Source organism: Manduca sexta, chromosome 28, assembly GCF_014839805.1.
Source record: "Manduca sexta isolate Smith_Timp_Sample1 chromosome 28, JHU_Msex_v1.0, whole genome shotgun sequence".
Taxonomy (NCBI): domain Eukaryota; kingdom Metazoa; phylum Arthropoda; class Insecta; order Lepidoptera; family Sphingidae; genus Manduca; species Manduca sexta.
This window is the reverse complement of record NC_051142.1, coordinates 7,278,774-7,295,356: the sequence shown is the minus strand read 5'-3', so window position 1 is coordinate 7,295,356 and position 16,583 is coordinate 7,278,774. Positions and strand designations below refer to the sequence as shown.

General features: G+C 35.5%; 2 protein-coding genes across 2 annotated transcripts; one reads left to right on the top strand and one right to left on the bottom strand.

Moving 5' to 3' along the window:
• Positions 1-1,107: 1,107 nt before the first annotated feature.
• Positions 1,108-8,441, bottom strand: LOC115445787 (sodium-dependent phosphate transporter 1-A). The gene is made up of 10 exons (XM_030172218.2): positions 8,235-8,441; positions 7,192-7,768; positions 5,966-6,211; positions 5,292-5,474; positions 4,770-4,925; positions 4,133-4,653; positions 3,477-3,691; positions 3,112-3,297; positions 2,608-2,754; positions 1,108-2,349 (listed from the first exon to the last, which is right to left on the bottom strand). Exons 2-10 carry the CDS (start codon positions 7,382-7,384, stop codon positions 2,259-2,261), a joined length of 1,938 nt encoding a protein of 645 aa, XP_030028078.1. The 5' UTR covers positions 7,385-7,768; positions 8,235-8,441; the 3' UTR covers positions 1,108-2,258.
• A 3,345-nt stretch (positions 8,442-11,786) lies between these two features.
• On the top strand, positions 11,787-15,065 carry LOC115445789 (presenilins-associated rhomboid-like protein, mitochondrial). The gene is made up of 9 exons (XM_037444793.1): positions 11,787-12,030; positions 12,100-12,289; positions 12,397-12,530; positions 12,709-12,869; positions 13,556-13,651; positions 13,922-14,046; positions 14,316-14,417; positions 14,650-14,747; positions 14,822-15,065. The coding sequence occupies exons 1-9, from the start codon at positions 11,984-11,986 to the stop codon at positions 14,916-14,918; spliced, it is 1,050 nt and encodes a 349-aa protein (XP_037300690.1). The 5' UTR covers positions 11,787-11,983; the 3' UTR covers positions 14,919-15,065.
• Positions 15,066-16,583: the final 1,518 nt, after the last annotated feature.

The following is a 16,583-nucleotide window of genomic DNA, read 5'->3' as shown; positions in this document are numbered from 1 at the left end:
TATAATTTTATCGTTTCGTCGTCTACTGAACTAATAGAGTACGCAGGCTTTTTATGCCATACATGTGATCGAGACAAAATATTAAAAAAATCTTGAACCGCCCGCTATGGTTTAATTCCATAGAATCGTAGGTAACAGTTGTACAGCTGTAAACAAAAATACGAGTTCGGATATTTCGAGCGTGTGTATAAGAAAAGTCTATTAAGGTGGTAGCTCAAGGTCCATTTTCATACATTTTGTTTCGGCTTTAATCTGGGTAACTAAACAAGTATTGGCAAGTAAAGAATTTAAATTCACGTCTAGTTAGTGATTAGTTCTCGCAGTTGAAAGAAAAATGTAAAAATAATTAATAATCATGGATATTTCGGCCTTTAAAATTTAATATGACGAAATTTTAAAGGCAGAAATATGAAAATGGACCTTGAGCTACCACCTTAATAATAAATAATTATAGAACAAAGTACTTTTTTCTTACAATACCTCATAATCATCCAAATCTAAGACGATAATCTGAGATCGTCACTCATACGACTGATGCAATAGGCTGGATGCCTTTATTATACCTATTTTAAAAAATATGATAAATATCCTAGCGTTGAAAGAATTATCAAAATCAGCTCAATAATCGCATATCGATTGCGATCAGATGAAAATGGTAACTGACAAAAACTGAAGGATATAAGCGTGACGTCGCGAGTCGTAATTTGCAAGTGCAATAAAACGAAAGGGTCCTATCACATGAACATCAAATTTGATTCCAATAATAGGCATGGCAAAAACGCCAGAAAGCACGGAAATCCCGTTTAGTCTCTATAAGAAAGAGTTAGCGGGATATCACTACTACGCGCTTAAGTGTTTTTAACGAAGACAACATGAGGTACAAAATTAAATTTAGACATCTACCTATATTATAATTCTCTTTGCATCTGCCCTGTTAAATACATCCAGAAGTGCCACTGACACTTCTTCGAATTTACAGAACAATTAATTTAAAACATTTTCTGACTCATATCGGTCGTACCTAAGTGGGTTCCAAACAACACTATAATTCGAATTAAGTAGTTCCTTTATAGTGTTAGTTAAGTATTTGTTAAAATAAAACAGGTATTTTTCAACTAATAAGTTTATTCAACAATAGTGACATCTAATCATTTATTGAAGAGTGTTAACATACATAAGTCACCTATGCAGAATTGGCCTCCTCACGCTACGATATATCCATTGACTGACATCATTTATATCCACGTAGTGTTTTTACTACATAACAGGTTTTTATCACGTTTTTTATCAAATCATAAAAAAACAATATAAAAATGCATTAATTTCCGGCCGTGCTATTCCAACGCTATTATTTTATAAACAATAACTTTAAAACATCTCTAAGAAAATTTACACAATCTCAATATAATAATTTAAATTTTTCAAAACATTTGGTCTCATTTTCCAAGACGATTATTTAATAGTAGTCTCTTAGTCAAATAACTCTTAATCTATGATAGTGAAATGAATTGAATAAAACTAATTTGTAAGCACCGGTTTACACGTTTAATTTGCGTACGTGACTTGGTACTCGTATGTGGCCAGCGTTGGTTTTACATAGTTGTCACACTGATCAATGGTTCTCTACAAACAGAAAACAATATTTTTTAGTAATATTAATCTATTACAACATTTATAAGAGAGCATAGACTAAAAGAACAACTATAATTGCATCAGTATTTCTATTGACAGAAATATAGACTTAGTACTTATACCAATTTGATAAACTTGATATCCAAACATTAGATTAAGTACTTAGACCTTAGGCTTAAACGAATTGATCTGTTTTACAGCTAATTAACACAGTTCCGTATTGGCTAGTATTGGTGAAGTGTCGCTTAGAAATAGTTACGGCTGAGTCTTATCATTTAACACATCAATCTACGGAAAACGCGAACATGTTAACTAGAAGCTCGTCCACATAACTTTGCATTTTGATATGGATAGGTATATTGATTATTTTAAAACAATGTAACAGCCAGAATACTAGATCTTATAAAAACTCCATTAAACTACATCTCTCTCTTAAAAATGTAATATTTCAAAACATTGTATGAAAAGTTAAAGAAGAATTATAGTACCTATGTAAAGTTATCTATTTCTTAATTAATATTTTGTCATGTGGACGAGAGACGTGATTTTGAACATCCATTTAATTTTAACGAAGAAATAAACACTTAATGCATGAGTACGTTTAGTTCTACAACTGATGCAATGCTTTAAACGACAAACGCTTCAAGCGCCAACATGGAGAGCGCCGCGATGGCCGCCACGGCTGGCACGGTGATCACCCACGCGTATATTATGTTCCTAGAATAAAATTAACAGTTTTATATTATTTACTATTAGACAAGGTAAAGCACTAAAAAAAATATGCAAATAATAAGCGTAACGTATTTGATCATTCCAGCTGGCAATCTTATCGGAGTTCTTTGAATCCTTTACTATATTTTTGTACTTCTTCAGAAGTACAAAAATACATCCATGGTATTACCAGATAAATAAGGGACGTGTCAGGCGACTGTAAGACAAAGCAAATATTAATATCCAAAGATTTATAATACGAACCTAAATAAACTCCAGTCCACGGATTTCTGCGAGAAGTAGCCTACGCAAACTACGGAGCCAACTTTACAGTGCGTGGTAGAGACCGGTAAACCTGCTTTGCTTGCCACCAGTACGGTCAACGCTGCACCCAGTTCAATAGTGAATCCCCTGTGAAATTAAAAAGTGAAATAACATCAAACTTACGTTAATCAACATACCAAATAATAATTATACTAAGAAACGGATGTTAAATTTTATTAAATTATTTTTTCTTTGTCCGAAAATGACTAGGTAACCTCAAATGGGTAAATCCGGTCGAAAAATAATTATATGCGTTGTGGCTGTAATGTCTATCAATAAAATAATAACCATATATGCTTAGAATTTCCCATGCAAGATATATAATAGCTACGTATTTCTAGAATCTGCACCTTTTTAACTGGTAGATAAAACTTAACCGTTGAAAGAAATAATCGCCGATCATAATTATCACAATAACTACAAAAGCGAGGCTTGTAGACTCACGTGTCAGGGGTGATGCTGGTGAGATCCTCGCCGACGGTGCGGATGACGCGGCGGCCCCACAGCCACAGGCCGAGCGCGATGCCCACGCCACCAAATACCAAGATCGCGAGCGGCGTCTCCGCGCGACTGTGGGCCGCGCCCTCGGAGTACACCAGCCACAGCGCCACCAGAGGACCTATTGCGTTGCTGAAAATGTACAATGAATAATGTTAATGCCTACTTTCTTAACTGCCTCGTATGTTTTATTACAAGAGGACGTATAAAAATATCAGTATGTAGTAGCAAGGTGACAGCAGGCATTGCCTCCAAGACCGTCACTAGCGCGCTGAAGACCGTCACTTCAGTGCATATTCTTTAACCATTACCTGACATCATTCCCCCCATGTGCGAACGCTCCAAACGTAGCAGTGAGTACTTGGAGAAAGGAGAAGAGGCGAAGGGTGTCGGGTGGCGGCGGCTGCGGCGGGGCGGGCGGCGGGGACGGCGCGCGCAGCAGCGGCGCCGCGCTCGAGTTGGGCGTTATGGCTGGCAGGCGCTTGCTCTCGCCCTCGATGCTCCACGCGCTGGAGCTTACTGGCGCCTGTGGAGAAACATAAAATAAATCAAAATTTATATAACAATATTTGGAAAATTATTATTTTATTGTAACATGTTCTTTTCTATTGACCATTTATAGGTTTAGACTGGTATAAATTTGTATCATGACTATGTAAATAATAAGTAAGTATATCTAGTAGATTTTATATCTACGGTGATACCTATAAACCAAAATAAATTAGTTTGGTTATAGTAGCGATAAATACAATTTTATCAATGGTTTGAAGGCTCCGTAAATTTGTCAATCACTGGTTTCAAGGATTGAAACTGACTTATTACTTATACTGTTTAATGCCTTATTTGATTTAAACGGTCATTCTTTGAGACTTCATACGCAACGTGTTTTTTTTTTAAATAATTTAACACGGTCGAAACTACCATTAAAATATTATAATACAAAAACAATAAACAATTCCATTTTTACCTGTGTTTTGGCCTTGAAGAAGCTAGAATCCTCTTTTTCGATGCGCGGAGGAGGAGTCTCGAAACCAACAACAGGAAGCGCTCTTGCCGCAGCCAATCTATCGAATTCTCCGCGAGCGATGGTATCACACGAGCCTCCGAAAAACCCATTCCTTGAATCGTAGCTTTCACCCATTCCTGCCATTTGAGCGGAGTCTAAACTTTTACAACAGCTCAAGGTCTCATCGATATATTTAAGTGTGTTGATTTGTGGGTCCGCGTCTACTAATTGCAATCGAGGTTTATTCGGCGGACTGAGGCTCCTTGATAGGATACTACAGTCGTCCATGGTGGCCAGCAGCGCTCTGTTCCTAGCGTTCATCTCTCGTACCCCATCAGATGCTTTGTCGGCGTCACTCAAAGTCACCATCTCCGCGCTCTCTGCTATTGCTTCAAGAACTTTTCCGTCTTCAGATAGTAGTGAAGTGGGGCGCTGGGGAACGCTCTTGTTGGAGTGAGTGGGCGTGTTGGCTGGAGTAGTTTCTGGATAACAATGACAATTAATTAAAAATGTGCCATAATGTAAATATGCAAATTAAATAATCTGGATAAAATATTACCTAACATGTTCAAGGACATATAAATGGAAAAACGCTTACCGTTAGAAAGCCCTAAAGAGAAGTTGACTGGTGGTGCAGTGAGCTTGCGACGGTAATGTGGCACGAGGAAGGCGCGCACACAGCCCGCCACCAGCGCCCCCAGCGCTAGCGAGCCAGCCAATGCCACCCACAAAGGAATCTTGTCCATCGCCAGCACTATCACATAATAAAAAGAACCTTTACATATTTAGATACCGACCGCGCCGGACTATTTAAATGGTCAGCGGTAGTTTTTGACTCAATGTATCACATCACCACTTTTATGCCTTTTCGTTATAAACAATAACTACGAAATATTATAAGCACTGAAAAATTTAAAAGAAACACTCAAATTTCTTCACGCTACCAGCATATTACGCATAGTATTTATATGACTATAAAAAAAAGTTGATGAAAACATACCAAAATAATCTCACAAAACATTTTAGATATGCAATCATTTTCATATCAAATGCGTTATATAACAGTAAAAGTTATAACGTTAGTATAAAGAAAATGTAGTTCCCTAATACGTTAACTCACGTTTAGGACCATCATGCACCACGCTCAACACATTCACTGCAACGGTAGCTCCGTAGAAAAAAGGCAAAGCCCGAAGACCTGCTTTAATCGGCTGAGGTGCTCGCAATATAAATCGGCGGACTACCCAGAACAGCATAGCAGACGCCGTGCCGCTAAGGGCTGGTGATACAAACCAAGACAACACTGAAAATAAGACAACTTTTTAAAACAAGTTTACATAAATTTATCATAATATAAATTGCTCAAGTACAGCTATAGAAAAATCCTAGATAAGTACAAAAGTTGTAAAACTTGAGGTCAAATTTTATAGCATGTTAAAGTTTATGGCATATCAATTCATGGCAACGACAAAAGACGAATGGTAGGTATTTAATCTTTAAAAGTAAGTACTTAGTAAGTAAATTATGCAATTAAGTAAACGCTCTGGATTAATACAGAGTCGTATCGACTTTTAATGACGAGAACTAGGTACTAAGTACCCATGTTTTAAATTTCATTAAGCTGTAATTGTATATTTTTACGTGAGGAATTGGATAAATTTGTTTTCCTATGGATATTAGATTACCAAAAAAATGCAAAGCTAGTAAGTACACAACCAATAACATACAATATTACGGCCACCTGAGACCATAGTAGTCATTGAAATAAATCGCAATTTGAAAATTTATGATTACCGATAGCACCAAGAGTAGACCAGCGAACACCAACAGGACCCTTAGCTGTGAGTGTAAATCCAACAGTGGCTCCGACTACCGAATGAGTTCCAGATACGGGTAGCCGCAGTGCAGTCGCCAGTATCAACCACGTGGCCCCCGCTATGAGCGCTGCCAGGCACCCGGCGGCCAGAAGTCTTTCGCCACCGTCAGCATACAGGGACACATCCAGTATCCCTTTACGCATTGTATCTGATACTTTGTAACCTAAAAAATATGGTGCGGTAAGTTTGGATTGTATACTTAGTTATTAATTTTCTTATAATATAAACTTGCAAATTTTCCATTAGGATTTTTTTAAACAATTAAGTGACTACTAACATGCCGCTCATCTGATGAGAGGTAAGCAATACTTATACCCATAAACAGTAGGATACCACCCATACTTTTAATTGCATAGCTTCGAACCACTCTTGTCACCCTAAGACATGAAATGGTAATATTCAGGTAAGTCTCATAAAGCCAATTATACTGACTACAGTTTCCTTCGAATCGAAACACATCAGAGACATTGCAGGAGCATATGTCATAGACGGACTTTCCCGCACGAGAAACCTATGAGCTTGTATTCATTACAAATCTCTTACCACATACAAGTAAGAGACCAGTATTCCTAAAGCAGCATCATCGAATATGTAGTTCATGGAGAAATAACCGGCAGTAGTATAATGTGATATTCACAAGATGGTGACTTGGGTAGGTAAGTATACTAAACGCTTCATCTGCGTGACGCGTCTCAACCGCTTCACAGCACGTGTTTACGCCCGGCCTTTAGGTACCGTGTAAAGCTTTGTACCGTTGTGCTGCCGCTCAATCTATATTGATATTAGTGGCGTTACTACACCGTCAAGTCCCTTGACAAATTCATGCTATGGAGCTCTTTACCAGTGCTGCCCAGACATATTACATGCAGGTATTTGAAATATGAAAAATCTGTGTAAATCTACAGATTTTGTATAGTGACTTTTATTTACGTCACGGCAAAAATGTGAACACTAACACAAAGTGTAGTCTATTTAAAAAAAAAAAAGCACTAAGTATTAGGTCTAAATTTTGGGATTCTACTCAGCGATCCTTTTCGTCCGCTTGAAGCCGGGGACATCCATTATGCTCTCATTATACCTCCTGTTATTACGCCACGGAAAAAAACGCAGAAGCAAATTAAATTAGGTTTTGTAGAAACTTACCAATTAAGACAGCACCCGAAATTTCGAAGATAGTGGCGAGAATACATGCTTGTGTAAGTGTTAGTACTTTCGATCCAACGCTGGTTCCGAAGGAGTTAGCGACGTCATTTGCGCCAATACCAAATGCCAGTACGAATGCCACGAGAAACCCGCTTACAACTAACCATAACATATCATCTGCATACTGCTCCATTGTTAAAAATTTGCCTTCTTTACTTACAAACTTTCATTTTAAATAAAAAAAAAGAAAATAGAATAGCACCCAATTCAATCAAAAATAAGCTTTGCTTATTTCAATTACTTTTCAACAGCTCTCATTAACAATCCTCTGAATATCATGCGATCTATACATCAATTCCATGTAAAACAATAGTTTTATTAGCTAAGTACAGATTAAACTCAATTTGAACTGCTTAAATACATATATAAAACACTTAAGTTTCAAAAAGTAAGTTTATAATTAAATTTAAAATAGAAAATAATATGAATCGTGATTAAATATCTATGGGTCACAACAGTTGATGTTTAAATAATTCAAGGACTTGATGATATCTCGATAATTTTGGCTTCATCATTTCTGTAAAGAAGTATGTCAATAGGTCGTTATAGGTAAAAATCAATCACAAATAAGGACACTGAACTGTCCACTAAGATTCTTATTAGATAATATTTATTGGCCTTATATTAATATTTGAGGCACTCTCGTTTCCGCTAGTGCAAGTATTAAACAAACAATCACATGGTAAAAGTCCACATGGTTTAGCCATATCGATTTGCCTACGACGCCATTTAGAAAAACTTTGGCGGTAAAACATTTAAACTCGTTAGTAACAATACGATTTTAACGAATATGAAAGAACTCATTTAACCACTGGAATTAAGAAGCGGATCAATTGCGTCATACGTCTCTGTCACAGTGTATTTTTACAGGCAAACTAATCCATCTATAGACTTGGTGTTTTCCAAAAGAGCCGAGAGTAAATTAATCCAAGTAAGTAATTAAAATACAATAAGTCGCGGCTATATAAATAAATTCTACTTACTTTTGAAAAATGTAGGATTTTATATTCCTGTAAGAATATTTTAAATGAAGGAACACTGTGGCCCTTACTCCACCGAATATAGACTGAAGTTGATGAGGGTCGCGACGGAATTCCGACTTAACAGAGCATGCGCGGAGAGCAGCTGGGTGCCTCGCCCCTACAACCCCTTTTTATTGTCAAGCACAATCTGTTTGTTCTATAGTGCGACCTTACACAAGTAGACCGGTAACAACTCGTAAACCAGTTATACTTAGAAGCAAATAGATAAACTAAAATAATTTTTAAAAGCTGGTACCCAACAAGAAATTATGTGTAAAAAATATCTATTTACAGTTAATTATAATACTTTAAAATCAATATTCAATACCTACCTATAATATCATGTGTTCCTTATTAAAATTTGATATTCTTCAAATACCTATCTACTTAGGTATCGCATATTATTTTACATTGATCCATACCTGTTTATTGCATGAAATTAATGGTTTTGATTACGATTTTAATAATAATTAGCTATTTCGGTAGCCTATACATACCTAATCTTAAGTAAATGAGATTGAAATCATTCGCACTCTAGCTTTAAATCATTTTGAGTAATTTTTTGTGTTTCTTTATTCAATGATAAAAAAATATTAAGTAAGTCCTACCAAAATGCTGGTGGTAGAATATATTATTGTATATCCCCACGGTTAACAACCACCATAGTGACCTACGTAAGTGCGTAGCGTTCCGGGATCAGCCTGTGTATTTCCTGTGTGGTTCCAACAGGTCGGCATAACTGTGTCCACTGGCGAGGGGTAATCATTTCTCGTCAGTCGACATGCTATTAGACCCCACTCCACTTACCATCAGGTACAATGGGGTCACTTTGTCGTGCACGCATAAAAAAAATGTAAGTAGTACCTATGTAGGCACTAAGTATCACCTTACAGTCTAAATACATTGTATGGAACTACAACATGTTTAAAGTACGTAATAAACAATAAATCAGTCCAACAAAGACTTTAATCACTTTGGGTCTATTCCATATTCTATACCTGATTATTACTAATACCGGTACTGTGCTACTATGAACAATGCTCATTATTTAAAGAAATTAAAGACTACTATTAATTTACTTAAAAAAAATACTAATAAACTGGAAAGACTTGTGCCCTAACGTCTAAGGCCAAACCACATTTCCCCATCCGCCTTATGGATTAAGAGCGTTTGCAGAAACCCACCACATCTGCCTGCCGTAAGAAACAATAGAGGCCATTTCGCCGCGGCGTCGAGGTGTCGCGACAACACAGTGGTAGCTGTTGTACCCTTCCTTCATTGTACCAGGTATGAGTACAATGTGTCACCATCGGCTTAAACAGCAATGCGAGTCCGCCCGGTGTACTACTATCTCTAGGCAGCTTAACGCTACCTATCATTAAGACAGAAAGACAAAAGAACTGACCTAACCGTGTACAGCCGCTGTAACCCCCCCCCCCCATCTCCTCCCCCTCCCTTCCCATTACCCCATTTCCCTCCATCCCAATCCCATATCCTAAAGAACGCCATGGTTGCTAAGCCGGGGGATCGCCTGTACACCATTACCACGGTAACCCTGGTGATAAACATGGCGTTCCCCCAAAAAAAAAAAACATGTACAGCCAGCCCCAAAAAATGAATATAATAACGTAAGTACTGTATTAAAAAAAAAATACACAGGTCACGCCTCCTTAACTGGGTAAACAGAGGTGAAACCAGAAAATTCAATTTTCGCCGTCGCGTGATGTAATAGGTCCTAAGGGGTGAGCCTACCGATTACACAAATTCTATACTCTGAGCTAATAGATAGGTCCTCAACAAAAACGCTGATATATAACCTATCTACGTATTTGTTTGAAAAATTTTAACTTTAAAGCTTGAACCTTGTTTAATTTTCATCATTTTATTTTAAATGTATTTTAACTTTGATACAATTATTTACGTTTACCTAAGTACCTACCTGTAGATACAAAGTTACCTATATACTGACTCCCTTATTCATGGACGTTATTTATCTAAGGGGCCGTTCAAGTATGAAGTACGTAATGCAATTTGGGGAGGGGGGGGGTATCTTGTAAAACGTTACGAAGCGTTACGGGGACAGGAGGGGGGACTCGTACAAAGCGTTATGTAACATTACTTTTTTTATTTAAAAACAATAACAAAGGTATTTTAGCGACTTTCCAGTATTTTGCGTAAAATACTTACTTAATTGTGAATATTACAAAAAAAATGTCACTTTAGAGTTACATAACTTTAGGAGGGGGGGGGGGGTCGTACAGCAAAACTTTACGGCGCGTTATAAAGGCGGCAGAGGGGGTCAGACATCTTCAAAAATTCCGTTACGTAATACTTGAACGGCCCCTAAGGACGCATTAAGCATTACTGTGATAACAAGTCTGTTTCTCAATGCTAACGGCATGGCAGCCTTCACAGTGCGTAGACATAGGGCCGTTGTTGTGGTTGTGTGGTTTGATTGGCTAATATTGAGATACAACTTGAATCTAGTTGGCTGTCCGATAAACAAAGCTGAGAAACAGACTTATTGTTATTACAGCAATGCTCCGTTCTTTGATAAATAACGTCTATGAATAAGGGAGTAATAATTGCATTGGTAAATATTTTTATCAATGAAGATACTTGATGAAAAGCGGCTATAGCCTAGTTAGGAGTCGAACGGACTGCCGAGACCAATGTCCGCAGGTTCAAATCCCAAGGGCACACACTTCTGACTTTTCTAAAATTATGTGTGTAGTGTGAATTCTGTGTGTTACTGTATATTCTGTGTGAATTATAGCCTGCTTTAATGGTGAAGGAAACTTCGTGAGGAAACCTGTATACCTGAGAAGTTCCCTGTAAGAATTTTGAGGGTATATGAAGTCTACCAATACGTACTAGGCCAGTGTGGTGGACTAAGACCTAATCCCACTCAGTAGTTGAGGATATGTGTATGTATGATGATATGTGTGTATGATAAGTATATAATACAGGGCTAATATTATTAGATACTCGATATAGCTAAGGCGACATGGCCGTATGTTCGTGAAAGTACATTTTAAGCCTATTCTGCATACGGGTCGACGCGTCGACGACGCATTTAACATCGGTCGCATGCTTTTGTTTGCTGTCGCTACACTACGCGAGTCGAATAAGCGTAACTTAAAAATGGCCGCCGAATACGAAAAAGAAAAATGAATCGGCGCAATACATTTGCAGGAAGCCTGCCTGAATGGAATGTTCAGACCTCCTGGGACTCCTCAAAAAATAATGAATGAACTGAGAAGCAGTACCTATATGTACTGTTCCACCAAAGTTCAACCATTCAAAGTAAATAAACGAATTAAGAATTGAACCCGGGAACTTTCGTTCCACAGTTCATAATAACTATAGGTACTGTTAGTATATCAAGGTCACAACTGATTAAATAAATCGGTTAATACTTAATAATATGTACCTAATGATGTTAATTAACTAATCAAAATAGGTATATACAACCAAACAAGTTTTTTTTACATAATGGTAAGATGCATTATTTCAGATATTCAGAAAAAGAAAAAAATTTGGCTGTATGATCATAAAAAATTCCTGACAACCCCTAAACAAATGTCATCTTTTTTATGTCACATTCAAATTATTTATTGTTGAATTTTTATTTTTCATAACTTCATAAATAATCAAATTTAAACCATAATAAATAATGTAAAATTACGTTTTAAGAAAAAGATACTAATATGTTTTGTAGAAATGTTCTCTCGGCCGCGGAGTTGATGAATAGTTGGTAAGAAGTTTAGCTATAGGTTACTTTATTGTTTCGAGGATTGTGCAATAATATTGACTATTTTTTTAGCAAGCCTATGCGTCTTAAACAATTGTATGGCTCTACAGGCAATGTACGTTTGTTTCGTAATTCTTTCCACAAATCCCAACGCGGCGGGCGCCGGCCTGCTTTGGAACCGGACCCGTTGGAAAGTCTGCATGTCGAATCTGGCACTCTAAGCCCCAAGAAGCTAATGAAACCTCTTTTGTTTACAATCGGGGTAAGGATGCAATGAAACAATCTTTTAATTATTTTTATAGTAAATATCAACCATTTACAAATATATAAAATGTTTTGGTGGTTAAAGTGTTTTTTGTATTTTTTTAGATATCTACAGGAAGTCTCACAGCCTGCGTTATATGGGAATATGAGAGCCTGCGAGCTCATGCCACCTCACTACTAAAGAAACCAAGTAACTGGCTGAGTGCACAGCAGAAAAAAGTATTTAGCACAATTTGTGAGCATCTTCTCTTGTTTATAACTTACACTATGTTTTTTCTTACAATATATCATAGCTATTATATATACATATACCTCACACTACATATATTTTATTTTAATAAATAATATTTACAGTATTGCTACAATATTTTTGCCATCATAAAGTTTGTTATGTAGAGTATATTTTATTCAGCAAAGGAAGGAACCAGGACCGCTGAAAAAATGGTGGAGCTCATTAAGGGACAGTGAGAAGGTGTTCTATCCAATATTAGCAGCTAATGTCCTAGTATTTGGTGCATGGCGTGTGAGAGCACTACAACCCTTCATGGTGAAATACTTCTGCTCCAATCCTACAGGCAGTAAGTGCAATATATTTAAAAAATATATATTACAGTAGTATAATTTGAATTAAGATTCTAAATCTAGTACCTAAACTTTAAAGGCAATAAGTCTTGTTGTGTATTAACTCAACAAGACTTATTTTCTGAAACAAAATTCAACATCAAATAATTAAAATTAAATCTGAATGTTAAGAATGATTAATTTAGTTCCATGGAATCCTAATGAGTTTTCTATAGAACTCTTTGGTTCTGTAAACATAACAAATTGTGGCTAATCCCTTTTGAATAGAACTAGTGTTAAAAACCATTGCATTCTGGTTTGAAGGCATTGTATTATATCAATGAAATAACTTGATACCATGAGACCTTATGTACTGTATACAGGACTTTTAATTCTATGTCTGTCTCTTAACAATTAATTTTTTTTTAATGAAAGTTAGTACAAACGGCAGAAAATTGCTACTTTTAAAAAATATTTATCCCAAGTTGCATTTTATGTAAAAAGCCAAAAACAAATGCATGCTGTGATGACTCGTAATTGAAACAGCATTTAGTTTTTTGTTTGAAACCTTGTAGCAATCGGGCATTGATATATGTTTTGTGAGTTGTTCCTTTTAATAAATAAATATAAAATTAGTTTTCTTAGCAGTAGGTACATATTTAAAATCTTTAGTCAAGTATAAATATTTTAAAATTGTTTGCAGGTGCAGTATGTTTACCAATGGTGCTGTCAACCTTTAGCCATTATTCAGCATTACATCTAGCAGCGAATATGTATGTTCTCTATAGTTTTATGCCAGGTAAACAAAAAATATTTTATTATACACTACATAATATTAGTTGGTACATAAATTAAATTAATATATTGTTTATAATATTGCCCCTGGGCTATAATGGCATTATATTATATGTGAGTTGTCCTGGATTTAATTCCCATGTCAGGTAGCATTTTGTATAGGTATATCTAACAAATGATGCTCAGATTTAGATCCCACAGAATGGGTTAACTGTAATTGTAAACTATTAAACTGAAATGTGATGGAAATGCTCATAAGATGCTTTTGTTTCAGCCGCTATTGCTTCTCTGGGTAAAGAACAATTTACTGCCATGTACTTAAGTGCCGGTGTTATAAGCAGTTTTGCAAGTTTCCTATACAAAGTGATGCTGAGCCAACCCGGTCTTAGCCTTGGAGCAGTGAGTGATTCAATTTAACTTTCGAAATTTTTCAAGGACCAGCCCCATATTTTGATTACAATATTGTTTAATGTCTTACTGCAGTTGCCAGATCGCTTCCTAGATAATGCCACAGTAATATTCTTTTGCTCAAATCTAAAACTCTTGGAGGTTACACTAATATTGGATGCCAGTTGTAGAAACTAAACCACACCATTTCTAACATATATTCGGACCCCATATGGAAGTGAGACAAGAGCTCTTATATAATGACGGTTTTATTTTTTCAGTCTGGCGCTATAATGTCAGTATTGTCCTATGTGTGTGTACAGTATCCTGACACCAGACTGAGCATAATCTTTCTGCCCATGTACACATTTGCCGCAGGCACGGTAAGAATATGTTTGTACTTCTACAATATTAATATTATATCCAACAGGTGATATAATAAGTATGTTGGTTTAATGAATTATACATTTCTAACTACTTATTAACGATAAAATTATTTTAATTGCAATATCGAAAAAATATTTCTTTATTGTTAACTTAATAAATCACTCAACTAGGTGGTTATCCTGACTGCCCACATATTACTGTATATTGTATTCTACTATTTCGTTTTAGGCCATAAAAGTCATAATGAGTATGGACTTGGCTGGCGTTGTATTAGGCTGGAAATTTTTCGATCACGCCGCGCATCTTGGAGGAGCATTATTTGGAATGTGAGTTTACTTATCAGCTTTTTATTCACTGACAGACTTTGTTTGATTTTAATACTCTTAAACCATTGTTTTAGTGCTTGGTGCTACTGGGGAAACACACACATTTGGGGCAACAGAGACAAATTCCTACAATACTATCATAACCTAAGGAAGCCAGATACCGGTAGGTAATGATGCATGAAAGCTCAGATCTATAGACAAAGTAATCGTTATTGGAATATAAAATAAAGTTTAACGATATTATGTACAATAAAGCTATTTATTGTTACTTATTTTGTTATTTAGACCACAGTAAAATTAAAGACCGTTTTAAAACAATATTGTTGTATTTTATATCCATTCGTCCCATATTCACTTGCCCCGTGTATATCCTTTAGAATATAGTCATTTTTGCTATTTTTAACCGACTACAAAAAAGGAGGTTATCAACTCGACAGGTATAATGTGCATATTTTTACACGTATATATTTTTTGTTGTTACCTCAGAACTCCGTCAGTTATTAACAGGTTTGGAAAATTTTTATTTATTTGAAAGAATACTTTAGCATTAGTTTCATATATTTTTTCAAAATCGGTTACTTATATACAGAGATGTGAAAAATAGTTTAGTAAAAGTATTTAAATACAAAATGCAAATGCATTGTTATTTTACTATTTAAAATAGAAATACAAAATAGATTTAAATACAAAATACGTAATTTCAAAATAGGTTTTCCAAATAAAATAGCTTAGTATTTATTTAAGTGATTTTAATACTAGTATTTGTTCAAAGGTACAGAACTTGGTAAAGTGGCACTACATTTTTTTACATTTGGATGTTTGTACAAGGATTCTAAAGCATTGTCTTCATCTTTTAAATATTGTAGTGTTTCCAGATCTAATGTAGTCATCAACATTGACCTCAAATTTGTTTGAGGGACAATGTTGGCATAATACTGTTCTTGGTGACAATGGTGAGCACATTAAGGATCACAATCAGTACGTTCATTAATAAACTAATTATGGATTTTAAGAATGAAAAATTAAAACAATGAATTAAAAATGTAACAAAACTATTTTATATCTTACAAATATAAAATATTCATATGAAGTATTTCAAATAAAATACTAAATAAATTTCGAAAAAAGTATTTACCTAAAATGTAAAATGAAAATAGGTATTTTGCATATGTATTTAAAATACATACATTTCAAATAATTCGCATCTCTGCTTTTATACTGGTATTAGTATGTCGTCCACGTAATCGAAATTGCTAATTCTGTAACTTTCAGTTGTGTTTTTGCGTTGGATTTTGGTGGATCTACATCTTACTTACACAAATAACATCACATGTTTTCGCTTTTTCATGGTTATGCAGGGATGTATAACCTCGACGCGATAGTCGTACCGCATGGGTAAAACATCTACGCCATCCAGCGAGACTATTTTTTACTAACGCAAAAAAAGAAAAAATTTAAAAGTTTTTATAACCAGAATCCACTGAAATTCCAAAAAAATACTATATACTGGATACCAATTTTGGAGCGTGACTAACAAAAATATTGTGACTAACTAAAAAATTACTAACTAAGCTAGATAAATACATTAACAAATATACAAAAATAATGTTTAATTTTGATTAGGCACAGACTCCAAAATTGGTTACGAATATAAATGTGTAATTCTTTTTTGATTTTTAGTGGTTTTTGATTATGATAAGTTAATAAACTTACCACCGGGTCTCCACACATGCTTCGTTTTACGGAATATGACTCGACCGCGATAGTACCATGTCTCAAGGAAAACAATCTTAAAGTTTATTGGAAATATCAACCTTTTAGTTGAAAATATTCTCT

Bases quoted from the DNA above. Each gene is read 5' to 3' on its own strand.
- LOC115445787 (XM_030172218.2), bottom strand. From the start codon at position 7,384: ATGGAGCAGTATGCAGATGATATGTTATGGTTAGTTGTAAGCGGGTTT. The intron at 6,212-7,191 runs GTAAGTTTCTAC...CATATTTTTTAG, and splicing joins TTCGGGTGCTGTCTTAATTG to GTTACAAAGTATCAGATACA. The intron at 4,926-5,291 runs GTGAGTTAACGT...ATTATGTGATAG, and splicing joins GGTGCATGATGGTCCTAAAC to TGCTGGCGATGGACAAGATT.
- LOC115445789 (XM_037444793.1), top strand. From the start codon at position 11,984: ATGTTTTGTAGAAATGTTCTCTCGGCCGCGGAGTTGATGAATAGTTG. The intron at 12,290-12,396 runs GTAAGGATGCAA...GTATTTTTTTAG, and splicing joins CTCTTTTGTTTACAATCGGG to ATATCTACAGGAAGTCTCAC. The intron at 14,748-14,821 runs GTGAGTTTACTT...CCATTGTTTTAG, and splicing joins GGAGGAGCATTATTTGGAAT to TGCTTGGTGCTACTGGGGAA.